The sequence below is a fragment of the Rhinolophus sinicus genome, linkage group LG07 (assembly GCF_036562045.2).
Source record: "Rhinolophus sinicus isolate RSC01 linkage group LG07, ASM3656204v1, whole genome shotgun sequence".
Lineage (NCBI taxonomy): Eukaryota > Metazoa > Chordata > Mammalia > Chiroptera > Rhinolophidae > Rhinolophus > Rhinolophus sinicus.
The window spans coordinates 16998280-17020649 of record NC_133757.1 but is presented as its reverse complement, the minus strand read 5'-3'; the positions used below and the strand labels follow the sequence as shown (position 1 = coordinate 17020649).

At 43.8% G+C, this 22370-nt stretch overlaps 1 protein-coding gene across 1 annotated transcript in view; it reads right to left on the bottom strand.

The window, feature by feature from the left end:
• The window catches only part of XPNPEP1 (X-prolyl aminopeptidase 1), a 46490-nt gene extending 28268 nt beyond the window's left edge, over positions 1 to 18222 (bottom strand). The window contains exons 1-3 of the mRNA XM_019725094.2: positions 18071 to 18222; positions 10982 to 11070; positions 6431 to 6555 (exon numbers count right to left, since the gene is read on the bottom strand). Of these exons, the coding sequence (XP_019580653.2) occupies positions 6431 to 6555; positions 10982 to 11070; positions 18071 to 18102 (246 nt within the window). The 5' untranslated portion in view covers positions 18103 to 18222. The remainder of the gene's footprint in view (positions 1 to 6430; positions 6556 to 10981; positions 11071 to 18070) is intronic.
• Between the last annotated feature and the right edge of the window lie 4148 nt (positions 18223 to 22370).

Below are 22370 nucleotides of genomic sequence, written 5' to 3'. Positions count from 1 at the left end.
CCACCTGGATTCTAAACACTAAGGTAACAAGAAACACATGGCCTGCCCCGCATTTACCTCTCCCTTCGTTGCCTACACTCAGGACTCACATCTGTGTGCAAGCCTGGCTCCCTCACTTAGTAGCTGGGGAAACCTTGGGCTTCACGTCTTCATCTGTAAAACAGGGATGAGAAAAATGCCTACCTTGGAGGGTTGAGGTGCAACATAAAGAAATTAGCATATGCTAAGCTTCTGACAAACTGCGGTGCTTACGACTATGCACAGGCAATGTGCTGTGCCCCATAGGAAACAGAAAAGTATCTTCTCGGAGTAGACAACCCAGCCAGCAACGTTAGACAGATATCCATGAGATATCAGCGCTAATAAACAGCCACATAAAGTATACTGAATATGCAACATGGCTTTTGCTAGTTTCAAGGATGCTCAGATCTGCCTTTAATACATCGGCCGAGCTCAGAGGTGTGACCTGGGCCACCATGGATAGGTGAAGAGAAGCAGAAAGCCATCCAGGGAGGGGGAAAGACGAAAGAAGGCCCAGAAGGAAGGTCTATGGGGGCTGACTGCTGGGGCTGAAAGTTCAAAGGAACGCAGCAGAGATTCCTGGAAGGGTAGGCTGAAGACAGTGGTCAAGGTCCTCAAACATCATACTAAGAGGAATGAACTTTATCTTGCAAGTTCTAGAGAGAGACCAAAGTTCAAGGGGAGTGGTGACATGACCGGAACTGCGTTTTTAAGAGGAGCAGTCAACAAGGCCACATGCAGATGGAACCAGGCAAGCAAGGCTGATAGCTGAGTGATGAGATAAGCATAACTGAAGTTATTAGGGCCCAGTGCAGACTGACATCTTTCCCCTGGCTGATGCTTCACCCTCGTAGGCCATGAGCACGGCCCAGTGCCTCACACATACTAGGTTTTCAACAAAAATGAAACCAAATAAGTAAGTGGCTATGTGTCCCCAGGAAATCCCAGAGGCTAGATTATGAATGGTACAAGGGCTGCCTATTCCCAAATACTAACGTAACTTCCAGTCTTTGGCATTTTCTTCTCTCTTAAATGAAACCAAGTCAAGGTATGTGGGAAAAACGAACAGTTGTCCAAAAATTCATGCCCTTTCCTTAGTGCACAGTCGCTGGACAGTGGCATCCCATCCTGGGCTTAATTTCCCAAGCTCCCTGGCATCCAAGTGTGGGGTCACATGACTAGCTGTTACCAATGAAACGTGGGTGGGAAGTGATGTCTTGGTCAGGGTGTGCCCTCTCCACACCTCTTCTCCTTCTGCTAGCTGGAATGGTGGCGTCATAGGATGGAAAGAGCCTGGATCCCTGAATCACTTTTCTTCCTAATAGAAGAAAGTCACCCACAACCAGGAACACCCATTCTGGACTGCTATGTGAACAAGAAACATGGCTCCACAGTACCGGGCCACTGAAACTTCGCGATGTTACCACGGCTAGCATGACTCTAATTAACAGAGTGGATAAAATCACTCTGGGATGAAAACCACTACCCCCACTCCAAGAGAGTCTGTTTAAGAAATACAAAACAAAAACAGGAAGCTGACTCCAGGAGGAATGGGAGTAGGATCCAAAGAGTTTAGGAAAATCTGATTCATGTCTTCCAGAAGGAGGAACCATGAACACAGCCAAACACTCAGTTGGCAGAGTCACCCCTGACAGAAAACGACCCTTTGACTAAGCCGATCCCAAAAGGGAAATCTGGGACCTTACAGATGAGGAGGAAGAATTCAGATTTCTAAAAGGTGCAGCTCCGGCCCCAACCGATGGTTCTCCTGGTTTGGGGCCAGTGATGCCCACCAAACCCCATGTCTGACTTACATGGTACATGAAAGCATCCCGATTACCAGGGAGAATGGACAGTCCCTCACTGTAAAAGTGCCCCGGGGCCCAAACTCATTAATAGCACAACCCTTGTTCAGAGTTCCAAAAAAAAAAAAAAAAATCCTTAGAGCTGTAGCTCCTGAAGTGCCAAGTCCTTGCGTAATTATGCATTTGGGGTGCGTTTTCTCTCTAACACAGAACAGTGTGTGGGTGTCTGTATTTGTGTTTTGGAAAATACACAAAGGACAGAATTCAAGATTTCCCATCATTCTCCACCACTCTCCCTTCCCCACCCATAGGAGAAATTCCATCAATCCTGACTCTAGCCTGAAATGAAACAATTAGGAACCAGAGCCACAGAGAACAGCGGCCTCTCTATTACTGAGGACGCTGCTGTGGCACGTCACACACAGAGCCAATCCTTCCTCCTGGTCCTCAAAGTCCTGGCAAGGACCCAGAGTCCCACGTAACAGTCACCCCGACTATGCCCCACCTCTCTGCAAGGCACTCAGGACCTCGCATTGCCTTCTATAGATGGCACCACAAACACTTGCGAGTTCCAGACTTCCCAATGTCCTCTCCCATCTGCCTGCAAGGCCCACACTCAATCTATTCTATGGCTTCTCCTCTGAACCTTTCCCCTCTTCTCCGTTCCTAAAGCCAGCACCCCTGTACCCCAATCGGGACCCTGCAATGGCCTCCTAACAGGCTTCTCAGTTCCCAGTGCCTCCCTTCTCCAGTCCATACTAAACACTGCTCCCTCCAGTTGATCACGTCACTGTGGTGTTCAGACCCTCAGTGGGTTACTACTGTCTCACAGAACCTCAAGTCCTGACTCTGGCGGCCATGAAATGGGTGGCTCAGGAATGACCTTGGCCAGGCCCCTATTTTTCTTTCTTCTTCAAGGTTATCATTATTCATGTTCTCCTATTTCCATGGATTTGCTCGTACTTCTCCATCTCCAAGCATCTAAATTCTACCTGTTCACATTCCAATTTAAATACACTTCCTCCATGAAGCCTTCCTTGATGCTGCCAGCTCAACGGATGCCCTCTAACCTCTGAATTCAGTCCACACTTGATCTAAATCTGTGCTGTCCATTACGGCGGACACCAGACACAGGTGGCCATGGGGCACATGAAATGTCAGTAATGTGACTGAGAAACCCAATGTCTAATTTTATTTCCTTTTAATGAATGTAAATAGAAATTTAAAAACTAATGTTCAAGATTCAGCCATTAAAAAACTATTACATATGTTTAGAACAACTGGGTATGTAAGTCTACTTTTTCAACTGTAAATTTTATGAAATCTAAAAACAGATAATACATTTCCAATGAACATTTTACATTCAGATTGATGTTCTGTAAATGTAAAATACACACTGAATTTAAAGACTTAGTATACGAAAAAGGAATGTAAACTGTCTCATTAATAATTTTTTATATTGATGTGTTGAAATGATATTTTTGACATCATGGGGTAAATAAAATATTTATTAAAATTAATTTCACTGTGCTGTACATCGGAAACTAATATAAAATAATAATGAATGTCAACTATAATTAAAAATGTGTGTGTGTGTGTGTGGTCACAGGATGTAGTACAGCGTAGGGAATACAGTCAATGGTATCGTAATAGCTCTGTACGATGTCAGGGGTAGTAGACTTGGTGGGGTTATCACTTTGTGAGGGGAGTAAAAGTCTAATCATTATGTTGTTTTGTACACCTGAAACTAATAATTAAATTAAAATTTAATTTCACTGTTTCTTTTTAATTTTTTTAATATGGCTACATACGTGGTCTGACTATTAAGTTCGCAAACTCATCCTAGAAAAAGTGCTACCTACTTCATTGATGAATATCACTATAGTCACCTTCGAAGTACTCCCCTTGGGAAGCTATGCACCAACACCAGCACCTAGTCCACCCTTCAAAGCAATTTTGGAATTCTTTTTCTGGAATGGCCATCAGAACTGTCGTCATACTACCCTTGATGTCCTGAATGTCCTCAAAATGTCTTCCTTTCAATATTTCCTTTATCTTCTGGGGGCCAGACCAGGAGAGTAGGGAGGGTGTTCCAATAGTTATTTGTTTACTGGCTAAAAACTCCCTCACAGACAGTGCCATGTGAGCTGGTGCATTGTCGTGATGCAAGAGCCATGACTTGTTGGCAGAAAATTCAGATCGTCTAACTTTTTCACGCAACCTTTTCAGCACTTCCAAAAGGTAAACTTGGTTAACTGTTTGTCCAGTTGTCACAAATTCGTAACAAATAATCCCGCTGATATCAAAAAGGGTTAGCAACATCATTGCAACAAGTTCGCAAAGTTAATTGTCGGACCTCTATTTCTACTCAACAGTGCTAATCAAGTCCTTTCCTAACATTTTGGTTTAGCATTTTTGTCCGTGGCTTATCTACCCTTTAATTTCTTTAAGGGAGCCTTTTCCATCATCCATCTTAATAATAATAATAATAATAACAACAGCAGCAGCAGCTAATATAATAAGACTTACCAGGTGACAGACATGCTTGAAGCATTTACATCTATGAAGTCATTTAATCCTGACAACAGTCCGATGAGGTGGATGTGTCACTATCCCCTTTTTACAGATGGGAAAACTGAGGCCCAGAGAGTTTCACTGACACTTAGGAATCTGCAGTAACGTGCCTAAAGTCAAGAAGCTGGTGAAGTGGCAAACCTGGTATGTGAACCCAGTCTCCAGAGCCATACACTTACCTGTATGCTCACCGCCAGCCCTCTGCATTTGCCCCAACACTTAGCACTGAACAGGCAGTCAGGAAGCATGCACCAAACAAACACAACACAACTTCTCCCACCACGCAGGCCACATGGCTAAGCTCAGCAAGAGAAATGACAGGAAAAGGTTTAAAAGAAAAATGGCAGGGGGGAGGGGGCGAGGGGAGGAGGGACAGCAAGAGTACAAGAATGAAAGTTTGTGAGGCACACACAAAACAGTGAATGCTGTGATAGAGTGCCAGCTAATAAAGAGCAGGGTTAACTTCTTGTGTTTTCAGGATACAGCTGGAAAACACATTTTTCTAGGCTTAGAGCCTCAGTTTCCTGATCGAGGCAGGAGCTATCGAACTCCAACATTCCATGATCATTAGGAGACAAAGCACTGAGGGAAAGCCTGGAATATTACCTGTGGTTTGGCCAGCAGCACTGCCATTCCCAAAGTTGAACAAGGAATTGCTTTGGATGTGTATTAGTCCCCCATTTACTGTCAAAGAGCATTTTTGAAAATCAGTAATGGTACTGTACCCAAACCAGCTTTATGACGGCAGAAAACGTTGGCTCGGGAATAGCACCCAGGACCCAGAATATTAAGATAAACTTGGCTTGACTATAAGAACATCCCCGACTAGTAAACATAGATATTGTATCCTAACTCCAGTTAAGGTAAAACTGAAGTACCAACACTACAAAGCTTCTAACACACCCCTCTCCAGAAATCTTCAACTTTTAATTTAAGTAGGACCCATAGTCAAATCTTTCCACACAGTGAGGCCTCCCTGGAGATGAAGGTTCATGAAGAAAGCGGAAGTGTCAGGCGTCTTTTGCTGGGGCTCCATGATAGCCTGTGAAACCCCTCTCAGAGGAAAGACCCAATTTCAGGCAAGGGTGAGCTAGTGGACTGGGATGGTTACTTTTATGTGTCAACTTGACTGGGCTAAGGGGTTAGAAAGCGAGCTGGTAAAACATTATTTCTGGTGTATCGGTGACATTGATGTGGAAGAGATTAACATCTGAATCAGCAGACCGAATACGTGCATACGTGACTCTATGGTGGAACCGCACTTTGTACATTGTCTCATCTCTCTACTAAATCTAAGCACAGTGAGCACAGGAATTCAGCCTTGAATTCATCTGTGTAACCCTACTGTACCGGGACCACATAAAAGCATGCAAACACTTGCTGACTCAGTGACCCGAAAGACTAGATCCTAGAATCCTTTCTTCCTCCTGCCTGTCAGCACCATATGAGGTCTCCAGCTCTCCAAACCCAACTCTCCCATATTTAAATCACTAGTGTTGTCAGAGATAAAGGGCACTGATTGAGTACTTACTGAGTTGCTTCCATTAAAGGTGGTGGTTGTGGGGGAGGAAGGATGATATTCAGAAACCATCCCTAAAACCTGCTAAAGTGGAGATCAAGACAACTTTCTGGCTGTTCTTCTGGCCACGCCAGAGGATGGGACAGTCTGGATGGGGAGAAGGGAGGAAGGACAGACAATTCCACTGGAGATAAGGTGTGACAGAGGAGATAGGGTAAAGTGTGCCAGCAACAGGAAGGCCCAGACTTCGGCCACTTCATTTGTCCACTAATTCTCCCACAATTTACTGAAAGCTAGCTGTATTCACTGGAAACAAGGAAACCAGAATCAAATCCACAGGCAGTTAGTGGGACCCCACTGAACACAGGTCCCTGAGCCAAGCCATGGAGGACATGCTTCGGTGTGGGTCGACAACTAGAATCCAATAAACACATTAATTAGGTCTGGAGGAAAAAATGAAATGAGAGGAGAGGCTGGTAAGTTCCATCACTGGGCCAGCTGCGCTCAGTACCTGGTGGGCGTCTCCCGACGGGATGATGTAGGCCTGGATCGGTTCTGTCACATACTCCAGGTTCTTCATGGCTTGTCTCAGCTGCCGAAGCAGCTCTGAAGTTACCTTTGGAGGCATTCTGCCGTCTGCAACAACAGGAGAGTTTGTTCCAAAACCAGCCTGCCCCATGCAACTCAATGACTACTCAATGGCAACTGAACGGGAGCCCTAGAGAAGCACCCAGCATGCTCTTCCCCACTCCCAGATGTAGCTCCAAACTGACCACCCCACCACCAGACAAAAACTAAAGCTGCCAGAAACTGCCTCCCTCCCCCAGCCCCTGGTAACAAATCCTTTTACTGTCTCCATAGTTTTCCCTTTTCCAGAAAGTTGTACAGTTGGAATCGTGTAGTATACGGCCTTTCCAGATTGGCTTTTTTCACTTAACAATATGCATTTAAGGTTCTTCCATGTCTTTTTGTGGCTCGATAGCTCATTTCTTTTCAGAACTGAATAATAACCCATTGTCTGGATGTACCACAGATTACTTATCCATTCACCTACTGAAGGACATCTTGGTTACTTCCAAATTTTGGCCTTTATGAATAAAGCTGCCACAGACACCCACCTACAGGTTTTGTGTGGACGTAAGTTTTCAACTCTTTTGGGTAAATACCAAGGAGCATGTATCATATGCTACGTATATATCATATGGGAAAAGTATATTTAGTTTTGTAAGAAACTGTCAAACTGTCTTCCAACCTGGCTCTACTGTCTTGCATTCCCACCATCAACCAATGAAAACTCCTGTTGCTCCACATCCTCGTCAGCATTTGGCGTTGTCAGTGTTTTGGATTTTGCCAACCCATTTTTTAAACAAACAAAAAATGCTTTACTCAACCAAAAATGTTCTAATGCATAATGCTAAGTAATGGAGAGCTACAGTGAGGCCAGTAAACTACAGACTATCTTCAAGGAGTGACCCTGGCTCAGAGGCTTGTACCCTGCCCGGTGTGGATCCTTTTTGGTGCTTTTTCCTTAACATTTCATCTGCTGCTTCTCCTTCATGATCACCAGCACCTTGTGCCTCCACAGGTCAGTCGTTACGGTTTCCTCCAATAGATGTGCCTGTAATGTACCATACTGATCTCGGGACTCACTAAAAAAGTGCTCCATTCATGATCTGCAGGAAGGGCAGCAGCAGTCGCAGGCCTTGAAGCTCCGCCTCACGAGTCTCCAAAGGACATAAGTACTGAGAGTCACTGGAAATGGTCCTATTCACAATCCAAACCTATCCATGTTCCTTGCATTACAGCTGCTTCTGAATACTTTTCAGAAGGGCATCTTTTCCTTCTATCCGATGTACTAAGCCTATCATTTCTCACCTGTCTGAGAAAGAGGGTGAAGCATCTGGTCTGACCTAAGTTAATATGTCAACACCTCCACTGAGTTCAAAATGAAGCCTACTGTGACCTCATAAGCTTGCCAGCATCTGAAAACTTGATTATGACATCTTTGAGGAGCTTCAGAATAGACTTAACGTCTTTCCAAACCATATTTCTGAGCAACTTAACAATCTTAGAGTCAAGCAAAAATGTTGACTTCCTTTGGAGCAGTATTTCAACCCTGACTGCACATTAGAACTACCAGGAAAACTTGTGATTTAATTAGTCTGGAGTACAGCTTAGGCGTCTGGAATTTTAAAAAGCAAATATATGATAGAAGCCAACATACCTTCTTTCAAGACCATTAATTTCCTTATAGAATCTGGCTTCTATTTGGGCACATTCTGATTACGGACTTTGATAGCACAGACTCAGTGCTTAGAGTGCTGACTGAGTATGTATCAAACACCATCAGTCACGACCTTCACCAATAAAGTCAACAGGATCAATGGCAAGCCCCAAAGTCCTCAATTACAAACTGCACGCTGTCAAAGGCAACCCAAAATGGAGCCAGTCAAAGACACCCTCTGCTGCCTGGGACCACAGCTCGCCTCCGCACCACCACATTCTGAGCTTCATCACCATCTCCTGCCTCATCATCACATTCCTCCTCCTGCCGGGCCCCCTCAGTGTCACCATATCATCAGCTTTCCTCGACGACAGTGGCATTGTCACACTTCTGCCCACAGTGCCACCTGCCCCCATCACCATTCTTCACACTTCTCCTGCTCCTTCCTCCCATCCTTCATGCCCTTCACATTTGCATGCTGTCCTTGGTCAGACACAGCCAACTCTTTGTCACCTAAATTAGATACAGTGAAAGAACTCCCAACACCACAATCCACAATTAGGATGTGGTAAGGGACAGCAGCAGCGACATCAGAGCAATATGCAACGGCTGTGGCAACGTGCTTGGCCGTGGAGCTGGACACAGGAGCAAGGTGGTCGAGACAGCTGTGGCCACAAGGACACCAGGCCGTGAAAGTAACTGAGTGGGTGAGCAGCTACTACTGAAGAGGGGAAAACCTGGTGCAATTATAAGACCAAGCCATTAAGGTGGCAGAAGGTGAAAAGGCACGCAAAGTGGAGGAAATGAAAGGCATGGCTGGCGACGCTCATAGGGTCATTTTCATGAGGATTAAATGGGTTACTATATATAAAGCACTTAAAAACAGTGCCTAGCACATAGTAAATGTTATGTGCTTGCAAGTTAGATGCACAAGTAACTAACTCTAAAAGCAATATGACAAATGGTGCAACAGGTGTATATATTGCTTCTCCTTAAGACAGGGACATGTCACCTTCATCTCCGAAGCCATGTATCTAGCCCAGCACCTAACACACACACGTTCACTCAAAGATGGCTGATGAATATCACAACTTTGTGTCTATGATCATTTCAGACTCAATATAACAGTAATTAACCTTCAATGAAAGAAAGCGAGGATCTTAGAAGATGCCGTATAATAGCATCTGTTCTTTCCACATCCCATTACTTTTCAGAAATGTCAGGAGCAGCCAAGAGCTAATCAGGGTGTGCAGGGAAGTGGAAAGCCAAGAGCAACAAACCTAGGCCATGATGTAACATTAGCCCGTACGCTGCCAGGTATTTTTAAATCATGCTTTAAAATGAATGACTCATTTTAAAAGTCTCTTGCATATGTGGGTCTGCTTTTAGAAATAAGTTCCTAAACCTTCAGCCTTTATCACAAACAAGACTTTTCACTGCTTGGAAATACATGAAAAACACACCCTATTTACCTCGCTGGGTGGCTAGAATTTAACATGAAAACATGTGTGAAAGCACTAGTACACTGTAGAAACTCAAGAAATATGATTTGAATCTAGATCTAAAGCACCAGCTGGGATTCCTACACGCCTTGTCATAAGAATAGAAGGGACTGATTTATTCCAATTTCAGCATCTTCACACATGCACAGATGCCTCGCTGCTCATCCAGCTTCAATAGCATTAGAGGTGGTGACTTGTTTGGCTGTCCCACCGCTGAGTGAGGACCAAGGGCTTTATATATACATTGGTGGTTAATTCTCACAATAATCCTCCAAAGAAGATTCCACTATTCCCATTTTACAGGTAAAGGAACTGGATCATCAGGATGGGGATCTCTAATTCCCCAAGCCCATGCTCTATTACACCACATTATCTAGGCAATATAGCAGAGGCTCTCTTAAAGCTTTCTAAGGAAACAGCATGAACGCAAGTGGGTCTGGTTTCCAGCGGGGATCTGCAAGCTCAGACAACAGAAGCTCCCTGAACCTCTATTTCTTCAGATATAACAAAAAGAGAAGTTCTCTTCAAACTCTAAATTTGATGGTTCTATCACTTTTTCCCTATCCTTACTTCCTCTTTTTCCCATTCCTTCTTCCTCTCCTTCCTGATATGGCCCAAAATTTATTGCATACATCTATTTTTTTTTAAAAAAAAGACCTAAAATTGTATGCAATTATAGCGCTGATCTTCCAAAGAGAGGTCAGTCATGGTATCTTATGTGCTGCAAGTGATCAACTTTTTAAGTCCTCTAAGAGGAAGTCATGGTTCTCCTGAATAGTCCACAGAAAAGCACTGGCTTACATGGGACAGAATTACAGAAATACACCACTTTTCAGAATTCGGGTTTCTGGCAACCCAAATACAATTAACTACTAGCTTTGGGGAGAAAGTATGGTTCCAGAAATTTTTCCCAAAAAGATTTTTCTGAATGCACATTCAATTTATAAAGCACAATCATACATTACAAACTTTTCTCATTTCACAATTGTATGATGAAAATTGAAGGCAGTCAATAAAGGATTATATTAGAGATCAGAAAGACTAGGACTTTTTCAACAATAACCTATTACCATCACCAGCACCACCACCCCAAGAATAGGAAATGCAAAAACTACAATTCTCTAACTGACTACCTAAAAAAAACTAGTAAATATATAGAAACAGTAACCAACTATACAGGAAGCCACAGAACAAAGTGGACATACATCCTCCCACCTCCAGCCATGACCAATTATTAATCCCTTGCCTTCTCTTTTTTCCCAACTTGAGAGAAAAACTTTAGGGGGACCTAAAATCCTTTTGAGATGTTCCATCTAGTAATAAGCAAAATTATTACCTGTTTCCAAACCTGGGTCTCCTGAGTATGTCACCTCGTTAGGTTCAATTATTCTTAAATTTTTCAGCTGAAAATCCCGATGACTCGACCTAAGACGAGAAAGAACAGGTACTTCAGACTTTGACCAGAGTAAACGTGGAAAGGCTTAGTCAGAGAGGATATCAACTTAGCAATTTCCTTTGTGTGTCAGAAAAACTCTTACCCAGTATCAGTGACGAAATAAATAAAAGCCTCAGCTAAAACCTGCAGATAAAACATCACCATGGCAGGTAAACCTTCTCAGGCCTAGTCTCTAGTTCATGAATTCTCTTTAGCAAAGTCTAATCTCTTGTTTAACTAGTATAAAAAGATTTATTTGCCATGACTATATGTGTCACATGTAAAAGTTCTATCTGAGACTTTTTTTAAATTTGCTTGTTCTTTCTTCGTGGTGTCCTATTCTTTCGCTATGGTTTCTACTCCCTCTTAGCTTTAATAATCGGTGGCCCTTGTTTTATAATTCATTTCAGACTGTCCAGGAGAAGGTTTGGGAATAGTAATCCTCCAGTTTGCTGAGTCTGCTGGTTCCCTCCTGGTAGGTCATTTCTTGTGTGCTTTGTAACCGTTTAGTAAGAGCTTATCTTCAGTGGAGACTATTTTATCTGTGAGATTGAGACACGCCCTGGGTTGTACAAAGACTACTGTCACTGTCGTTTGCTTCTGAGATTAAGTTTCATTTTTAACTTCTTAGCTAAGAGATTTGCACTCAAGTCTCCTGCCCCCCATATGTGGATAGTCTGATACCCTGGACCCTTGGTAGTATGAAGGCCTATAGCGTCTGATAACCTCCCCAAGACGCAGCTTACCAGCTAAGTTCCCCTAAAGTCAAGCCTTAAGTTCCACTAAATTTCTGGCACCTGAGGATTTCTTTTTCTTTTAAGTCCATCAGTCAACAAATATTTATTGAGAATCTTCTATAATCCAAGCCTATTCTAGACACAACAATGAACAGAACAGACATCTGAAGAGGTTTATATGAGGGTAGGGAGGGAGAGTGCTGGGAGGAGAGGATAAAAGAGGAAAGGCAACAGATACAAAACAAGAATACAGTATGTCAGGTAGTAGGTATGTGTTCTATGAAACAAAAGAAGAAAGCAGGGCAGGGGAAAGGTTATTTGATATGGGGTTGTCAGGCAAGGCCTCTTTGCTAACAGATGACAACATTGTAGCAGAAACTTAAAAAAAAAAAGTGAGGGATTAAGACACGTGGCTATCTAGCGGAAGAACATTCCAGAAAAGAACAGCAAGTGCAAAGGCCCTAAGGCAGGAGTATGACTGGCACACCAGAGGGCAAGCAAGGAGGCCAGTGTGCTATGGCTGTGTGTGTTGGGAGATTGGAAGTAAGTGGTTAGGAGACAAGCTCAGAGGGACAAGGAACCTGCTACGGGATATAGAAAGCGCTTCAGATTTTACTCAGCTATGAGCTTAAAAGGAATTTTGTTATAATTTTACCACATTTTTATGTACTAGTAGAGGAAGGAGGGTCCACATTAGCTCAGTCCACCCCACAGACAGAACCAAAAGACCAGACATTTTCACCAGTCACTCCAGCCTGCTCTCAGATGCCTGCTATTTTAATTTCACTGGACAGAATGAGATGTTCTTTACTAAGGGAACCATATATTCTTTCATTAAAAAGTGAGACACCTCAATATTTGTTATAAATATAAATGCAAATAACCTCAACAAAATACTAGCAAACTGAATACAGTAACATATAAAAAGGATCATATTCCATCACCAAGTGGAATTTATTTCAGGAACACAAGATTGGTTCAACATCCAAAAAGTAATATAATACACAATATCAAGAGAATAAAGAACAAAAACTGGGCCAACGTGGTGGCCCAGGTGGCTGGAGTGCGGTGCTCCTAACACAGAGGTTGCCAGTTTGATTCCCACATGGGCCAGTGAGCTGCGCCCTCTACAGCTAAGATTGTGAACAACAGCTCTCCCTGGAGCTGGGCTGGAGTGGGCTACTGTGTGCGACTGTGGTGTGTGCGACTGACTGCCTCAGCGCGCGCGGGGGAGGACGCAAGGCTCATAGTACCACCAGCATGGGCCAGGGAGCTTTGTCCTACATAACTAGTCTGAGAAACAACAGCTTGAACCGGAGTTGAGAGTGGGGGAAACGGAAGAAAGGAGAAAAAAGAAAAAAAGGAAAAAAACTATATGATAACCTCAATAGAGACAGAAAAAGCATTTGACAAAATCCAACACCCCTTTATGATAAAAGTAGTCAATAAACTCAAAGAGAAACTCCTCAACCTGATCAATAATATTACAAAACCCACAGCTAACATCATCCTTAATGTAAAAATGCTGAATGCTTTTCCCCTAAGACCAGGAATGAGACAGAGATGTCCACTCTAGCCACTTCTAGTCAACACTGTACTAGAGGTTCTATCCGGGGCAATTAGGCAAGAAATTGAAATAACAGCGACCATAATAGAAAAAGAAATAAAACGATCTCTATTTGCAAATGTCATTCTATATCTAAAATATAAAAGTTGTGAACGGCACCCTCCACAACTAAGATTGAAAGGACAACAACTTGACTTGGAAAAAAGTCCTGGAAGTACACACTGTTCCCCAATAAAGTCCTGTTCCCTCCCCTTGCCCAATAAAATCTTTAAAAAAAAAAAAAACAAAACAACAACAACAAAAAAAAAACAAATAATGCTAGGAAAAATAGATACACATATGCAAAAAAAAAAAAAAATCAAACTGAACCTCTACCCTCACACCATACACAATCCTAAAGAATCCACCAAAAAAGAAAAAATTAGAGCTGATAAACTCATCAAGAATGCAACATACAAAACCAATACACAAAAATCAATTATATTTCTATATACTTGTAATGAATTATCAAAAAATGAAATTAACAAAAGTTCATTTACAATACAATCGAAACAACACATACCCAGGAATAAATTTAACAAAAGAAGTCTAAAACTTATACTCCAAAAACTACAAAACATTGTTGAAAGAAACTAAAGAAGACCTAAATAAACGGAAAGACATTCCATGTTCATGGATTGTATGACTTAATATTGTTAAAATGGCAATACTATCCAAAATAATCTAGTCAATGCAATACCTGTCAATTCCAGTTAGCTTCTGTACAGAAATTGACAAGCAGGTCCTAAAATTCATATGGAAATGCAAGGAATCCAGAATAGCCAAAACAATCTTGAAAAAGAACAAAGTTGGAGGAGTCACCCTACCTGATTTCAAACTAATAAAACTACAGTAATCAAGACAGTGTGGTATCGGGCAGCCGGATGGCTCAGTTAGTTAAAGCGCGAGCTCTCAACAAGGCAACTAACTGGACTTGGAGCTGAGCTGCGCCCTCCACAAAAAGATTAAAGGACAACAACTTGGAGCTGATGGGCCCTGAAGAAACACACAGTTTCCCCACTATTCCCCAATAAAAATTTTTTTAAAAAGTGTGGTATTGGCATAAGGATAAACTTATAGATCAATGAAACAGAATTTAGAGTTCAGAAATAAACCCTCACATTTACTGTCAATTAATTTTTGACAACGGTGCCAGAATCATTCAATGGAGAAAAATAGTCTCTTCAACAAATAATGCTAGGGGGCCAGCCAGGTGGCTCAGGAGGTTAGAGCTCCGTGCTCCTAACTCCGAAGGCTGCCGGTTGGATTCCCACATGGGCCAGTAGGCTCTCAACCACAAGGCCGCCGGTTCAATTCCTCAAGTCCGGTAAGGGATGGTGGGCAGCGCCCCCCTGCAACTAAAATTGAACACGGCACCTTGAGCTGAGCTGTTGCTGAGCTCCCGGATGGCTCAGTTGATTGGCGCGCGTCCTCTCAAGCACAAGGTTGCCAGTTCGATTCCCACAAGGAATGGTCGGCTGTGCCCCCTGCAACTAGCAATGGCAACTGGACCTGGAGCTGAGCTGCGCCCTCCACAACTAAGACTGAAAGGACAACAAATTGAAGCTGAACGGCACCCTCCACAACTAAGATTGAAAGGACAACAACTTGACTTGGAAAAAAGTCCTGGAAGTACACACTGTTCCCCAATAAAGTCCTGTTCCATCCCCTTCCCCAATAAAATCTTTAAGAAAATAATAATAATAATAATGCTAGGAAAAATAGATACACACGTGCAAAAAACAAAAAAATCAACCCTCTACCCTCACGCCATACACAAAAATTAACTCAAAATGGATCACAAACATAAATGTTTTCTTAGAAGAAAACAGGTATAAATCTGCCTGACTTTGAGCGAGGCAATGATTTCTTAGATAGGACATCAAAAGCAACAAAAGAAAAAAGATATACTGGATACAGTTAAACAAAAGACTTTTGTACTTCAAAGGATACATCAAGAAAGTAAAATGACAACCCTTAAAATGAGAAAAAATATTTTCAACTCATAAATCTGGTAAGAGTCTAGTATCCAAAGTATATAAAGAGCTATTACAATTCAACAATAAAAAGACAAATACCCAATTTTTAAATGGGCAAAGATTCTACATAGACATTTCTCCTAAGAAGATATATAAATGGCCAATAAGCACATGAAAAGATTTTCAACATCATTATCCATTTGGGAGATACAAATCAAAACAACAATTAGGTACCATTTCACATACACTAGGATGATTATAATTTTAAAAACAGACAATAGCAAGTATGGGCAAGGCTGTGGAAAAATTAGAACCCTCGAACATTGCTAGGAATATAAAATGGCACAGTGGCTTTGGAAAACAGCCCCGAGTTCCTCAAAAAGTTAAACATAGAGTTAGTTACCCCATGACACAGCAAGTCCATTCTTAGGTGTGGAAAATTGGTAATGTAAGTCCATATAAAAACTTGTAAACAAATGTTCATAACAATATTGTTCATAATATCTAAAATGAAGATCAAACTTAATCAAAGCCTCCTAGTTATTTGGTGACAGAGCTAGTCTAGAACTAGACTCCAAGACTCCTAACTTCCAGCTCAGTGCTCTTCCCCTTCCCAGGACTTCTTCAGCCTACACCTTCTCAACGTCATTATGTGCCATGAGGTGGCTAAGGGGAAAGAAGTGTGCAGAGAACTTCTTGTTCGATCTTTGCATAAGATGGTTAGGGCACATTTTTCTCCCTCTCTCTTTTGTTTTTAAAGAAATCCCAGCAGGGTTCTTGCTATCCTCCCCTTTCTCTGAGCCCATGATGAGAATCATCCATGTCTATGACTCAGGATGGGATAAAACAAGGACCTCGTAAGGTGAGACAAGGGTAGAATAGAACAAGTTCTAGGGTGGGGAAGTGGGCAATATTGTCTTTGCCTATCCAGAATCCATCCCTCCTTCTTTTGATCAGAGCACCTTGGTTTTCCTTTTGAGAATGTCTCTTCTCCGTTTTTAGTCCACAGAGTTGGGATGAGTCTCACCCACTCACCCACCAAGTTCTGGGACACAGGCCTGGTCAATCCATCCTTCCGGCCACAATGACTGGTTCAGGGATGGTCATAAGGATCAAATCAGCCCCGAAAGAATCAGATCTGAGATTTCTGCTCCAACCATTAAGTAAGAGGACTCTATTTCTGCTGGGGCTGTCAGCCTAGAACTGTCATAACCTGCCCTAATGTTAAGTCTTGCCTATCAGCGAAGCCAATACTGAAGAAATCAGAGCCAAGAGATGCAAAAGAGAGGGAAGTCTGATGCCAGTGTTGGCCTCCTGGACTCAGCTGCACTAGAAGCCAGCTCAGCCCCTTTTTACTTAAGTCAATGTCATTTCAGTTTCCATCACCTAAACTGAGTCCTGAATGGCACTCAAATTCTGCCATTAGGGGAGCTGCCTGGAGCAAATGGCCTCTCTTCTCTCAGCCTCTCAGTGGCCTCCTGTGTGAGGTAAGGAGCCTGTATCAGCTAATGCTGATGTTGAGCCTTCGGCTCCTAAAATCTTGTTATTCTATGAACCCAGCAAAGACCACCATGGTCCTCAAAGTCTACTTCTCCACCTAGGGCCTAACTCATCATTTATTCGCAGGCGTGACCCCATTTCCAGCATTTAACATGCAGGCAGCTCCTTCCACATGCAAGTTAGCTACACCTCACCACACCCTTCCACAGTGCTGGCATGGTTCTCATCTCTAACACGCTGTCGCAAGGCCAAGTCCAGGTAAAGGATGGCTTGGGATCTGTCCACTCACAAACACAAGTACAAGCCATGGTCTGTGTTTAGCAAGTGAGCCTGGTCATGCTTCCAAGTGTGTTCATTTAAGTTTCAACTGGTTGGAGGATGGCTGGACCCATGTGGCTCTCCAGGAAGTTTGGCTTGTGGTCTTTGTGAACTCTGAAGGTATCTCTCAGTCTCCCACTTTGTTAGCTGCTCTGATAAGTATACCCTGGCTGTGGGGGGAGAATAGGCTAAAACGTATTTAATGTCGGACTGAGGGATTATCCTTCTCACCTCCCTGTATCCCGAGAAAAAACAGGACAGGTCACTGGTGGGATTTTCCTGGCGATTATGCCAAAGTATTCCCTTACACGGCCTTCTGAAACCCCTTGGGTCGGGTGGGGCCGCGGTTGCCTATCTTTGTGATGATGACAGATGAGTAAGGCGAAATGCAGGTGTCAGTATTGTCAGGGTTGGAATTTGATGATTAAATTACCAGGATACAGGGGCGAGGGCAGGAACTCGCCTACCTCCCTGGACTCCGGGAGGAGCCAGGACAAGTCAACTTCCTGCAACAGTGGGGCCTTCCTGCAGGGCCGGGGGCCGCGACGGCCACCTCCCCCTCGGGCCGAACTCAGCAGCTTCTGCGGATACACTCATCCGGGCACCGGGCTCGCGATGCCTGGGGGTGCCCGCGGCCCCGCGGGAAACAAACCGGAACTTGCCCGGCTGCATGGCTCCCTCCCCCAGCTCTCGCTCGGGGGACTCCGGCAAGCCCCGGCCCTTGCCAGGCTGCGACGGGCCGCCCGCAGCTCCTCACCCGCTCGTCCCTCCCCTCTGGAGGGCCACACGCGCGCCCTGGCCCGGGGAGCCGCGCGCTGCCCAGACGCCGGCTCCCCGGCAGTCCCCTCACCTTACTCGCGGTGCCTTTCTGGAGGCTGCCATTCGGCAATGACGTGCCCCGACCCACGTAAGGAGAGCGCAGACCAGCTGATCACCCGCCGAAGGGCTGGAGGAGGGGGGCCGGCCGGTGCGCAAGCTGCAGGCGTGCGCACCGGCCCAGCCACGCCCCCCTCGGCGGAGTGCGCGGGCGCCGGGGCCCCGCCCACCCACAGGCCCCGCCCACCCGCCCGGTCTCCGGCGGCGCGGTCCTGGAGGCGGGTGCCGGCCGGCGTTTCCACCCAGCGTTTTCGTAGTGGGTGTTAGGGAGTGGATCCCGTGCTGTGGCTCGTCTTTTCTGTTCATTTTGGTTACCACTCCCCAAAGAGGGAAAAGGAGGGCTTTGTCGACTGAAGGGGCGGAGGATGCAATGAGCGGCGTGCCTGGGATGTTAGGGCCTTGAGGAAGGCGGAGAGGAGCGACACATGGCCAGTTGTGGAAGTACCTCCGCAGGGTCTCACTTCCTGAGGTTTTGGAGGTGTCCCCCAACTCACTTCTCCAACAGCTTCAAACTCCTGCTGCCCACTCCACTTGCATCACTGATAGACACCCTAAACTTAACATGTCCGAATGGCACTGCTGGCCCAACGCAGCAAAACAAAAATGTGCTCCACCAGTCTTAGCCATCTCATTCAGTGACTATTCTTTCAGATGCTCGGGCCAAATCCCACAGTCATCCCTGCCTCACCTTTCACAGCCCACATCCAGTCTCTCAGAAACTCATGTTGGCCTTGTCTTCAAAATAGATCCTTAATGCCCCCACTTCTCACCGCCTCCAGTTGTACCCCCTCTAGTCTGTCACTACTGACTCATCCATGTGATTGATTACACGGCCTCCCTACTGCCACCAGGAGCCTGCACAGTCCAACCTAAACCTAACTGCCAGGTCATTTCTTTGAAGTCTGAGACCATGTCCCTATTCTGCTTAGCACTTGCCCATGATTCCTCATTTCAGTAAAGCTAAAAGCGCTACATGATCTACTCCTAACCTCAGTTCCTTCTGTTCTCACATTGCTCACTCTGCTCCAGCTAAATCCACCTCCTTGCCATCCTTGAAAAAGCTGGGCACACTCGTGTCACGGGGCCTTTGGACTCGCTCTTGCACATAGCCGAGCTCCCTTCCTCACCTAGCTTTCAAATCTTTCCTCAAGTATCACCTTCTCAATGAGACCTACCCTGAACACCCTATTTAAAATTATAACCCCCCCAACATTTCTGATCCCCCTTACTCTGCTCTATTTTTTTCATAGCACTTAATTGCCTTTTAACATGATAAAAAAAATCTATATGTATTGTATTCTGCCCCCCTTACACACACACGCACACACACACAAACAAACAAATATAGCCATCTGTGCAGGAATTGTGTCTGCTTTGTTTAATGATAAAAAATACCTGATATGTAGTAAGTTCTCATTATGTATTTTCTGCATGAATGAATGCCCCAGAATGTACAGTCTTCAAGGGTAGGGACGGTGGCTCTCTTGTTCATTGTTATATGCCTGGTGCTTAGAACAGCACCTGGCACAGAGTCAGCACTTAAGAAATATTTGCTAAATGAAAGTGACCACCTTTTTAAAGGTGATCTACATCTGTTGCTTTGACCTTGGTGAAAGGCCTAATACACCTGTAATCAAATAGGTTCTGTTGCCTTCAAGAGCTCAAAGTTCTAGCTGTTATTCAATAAGCATTTGGACAAGCTAAATTCGGCCCTGTAGAAAAAGTATGAAAGAACTGAAAGATGTGGCGCCTTGGAGAGCAGCAGACGTCTGTTCCATTTCCCCAAATTCATGGAGCCAAAGAGAGCTTGAACATAAAATGACTGGTTCCAGCCCACATCTGAGAAATGATGGGGAAGATCAAGTTGTAAGAGAAAAAAGGAGATGTCAGAGAGATAGATAAGTGGAACCTAAAGGGGACAGGTATTTCATAATCACGTTGCCTAGGAAGAGTCTGCTCAGAATTTATGGCATCTGGCTTTAGGGGAGAAAAAGAGAAATACTTTGTGTTCCCTGAAACAGATTTGCAGTCCTGTTTGCAGTATAACAAACACCCTCCTCCCTCCTGAACTTCTTTCAGCTGAACCTTGGGGAGAAGTTGAGCCAAATTATCACCGGAGGGTGAGAACGCTGGGGTTCTGTCAGGCTCTGCTCAAAGGTTCCAAGAGGTGGAATAGTCACACTATCCTTTTCTGAGCGTTATGTGCCTAGCCCACAATGACCCAATGAGCAAAAGACTGTTATCCTCATTTTACTGGTGGAAGAGACAGGTTTGCAGAGATTAAATCGCTTGCCCAAAGACCACAAACTAGTAAGTGAGGGGGCTGTGGTGTACATTCAGACAGAGGGATGGATTCCTAGCCCCAAACACTTAATTACTAAGTTATATAGAAGGAACACTAGAACTATGTCATCCAACGAGCCCACATAGTGGAAGGAGAGAGGCAACAGGATTCATCATTCATCATTCAAACTCAGACTGGATAGGTTTTAAATGTAGCCAGAAATATTGTGTGGAAACATGGATTGAATTGTGTCCTCCCAAAAATCTTATGTTGAAGCCCAAACCCAGGTCGCTGTAGCTGTAATCAGTTAAGATGAGGTCATACTAAAGTATGACCCTCATGCAATAATGACTGGTGTCCTTATAAAAAGGGCAAATTTGGACACAGAGAGAACACGATGTGAAAATGAAAGCGAAAATCAGGGTGAAGCATCTACACGCCAAGGAATGCCAAAGATTGCCCACAAAACACCCAAAGCTAGGAGAGAGGCCTGAAACAGACTTTCCTTCTTGGCCCTCAGAAGGAACCAATTCTATCGATGCCCTGATCTTGGACTTCCAGACTCCAGAACTGTGAGACAATAAATTTCCATTTAATCTACCTAGTTTGTGGTCCTTTGTTATGAAAGCCGCAGGGAACAAAACAAAATGAGTTCTAAATGTCCAAGTGTATGAATTGTGGAACTGTTATTTTGGCCACACAACGTTCACCGATTCTCCTTCTGGTCACCATCCTCCTCTTTCCCTCTGAGGACCCATCTTTTTTCCTCCTTCCTCCTTTCCTCGGTCTCAATCTGTACTATCATGGTGTAACACTTGGATTTCAGGAGTCTATGGTGATCCAGGGACAAGCCACCAGGGTAGGCTTAGAGACGGCGATGGGACCAGTACAGCGAAATCTTCATGGTGAGTGCTGGGACAGAGCTTTGTTCTCCTCTGCCAGGCTAGATAGAGCCTGGGTGCATATACTCCCAAACTGCTGCCTCTACATGCAACATGTGAATGGCACCAAAGCATCAGACGGCAGAGCAAAACTGGAGGAAGACAAACAGAAACCTCATAACACTATATGTGGCCGGAATCTTGCCATGCTTGAAACTAGATCTGCCACTGGACTTTTCAAATGTCAGCCAAAATATTTCCTTTTGTGTTTAAGTCAGTTTGACGTGGATTTTCTGTTACTTGCAATCAAAACTCCTCACTGAATCATGTTAAGTTATGTGCCATCTATACAACTGAATGCTATACATGAAATAGATAATAATTGTTTAATATTCATTAGCTATGAACTAAGAAATGGAAAAAGTAATGTAATATCCCATTAATATAATATAATCTGATATAGGTGTGTCTTTTTAGGGAAAATGATCTACAAAATATTAACAGTGCTTCTCTCAAAGTGGCAGAATTTGGGGTGATCTTAATTTTGCTATGCTTTTTGGGTTGGGTTTTTTTTTTGAGATTTTCTTTTTTTAATTTAAAAGAAACTTGAAGTACTAATCATTTCTCTCACTTTTTCTCCTTTGAAGATAGACTGAAGGACCTGTTCCAGCCTTCAAATCTGAGCACCACCAGCCATACTCCTCCAGTAATCAAACTGATAACTGGTGATGACCTGATCATTCATTGGGGGCAGTGGGGGACAACATCCTTTTTGATAAACCCCCAGATGAAAGGACTGAAAAAAATAGAAATTCTTATACTCTATCAAACAGAAGTACAACATCAGAAGAGGGTTTTAACATTTTCAAACAATTCGTTCTAATAAAATTGATAGTTACAGGAACAGTGATGAGTGTCATAAATTGTTAGTTGTAACGTGGCCTTATTTTTTATCAAGTTAACTGAAAGATAGGCTTGTGGTTACACCCTAGAAAAGAATGAAAGAAGAAAAGCCAAATTTCAGGATTGTAGAGTCTGCCAGAACAATGTACTGTAAATTAAGGGTGGGAGAATGCATTTGGCTGAGTTCCGAATCCACTCACCCTTTG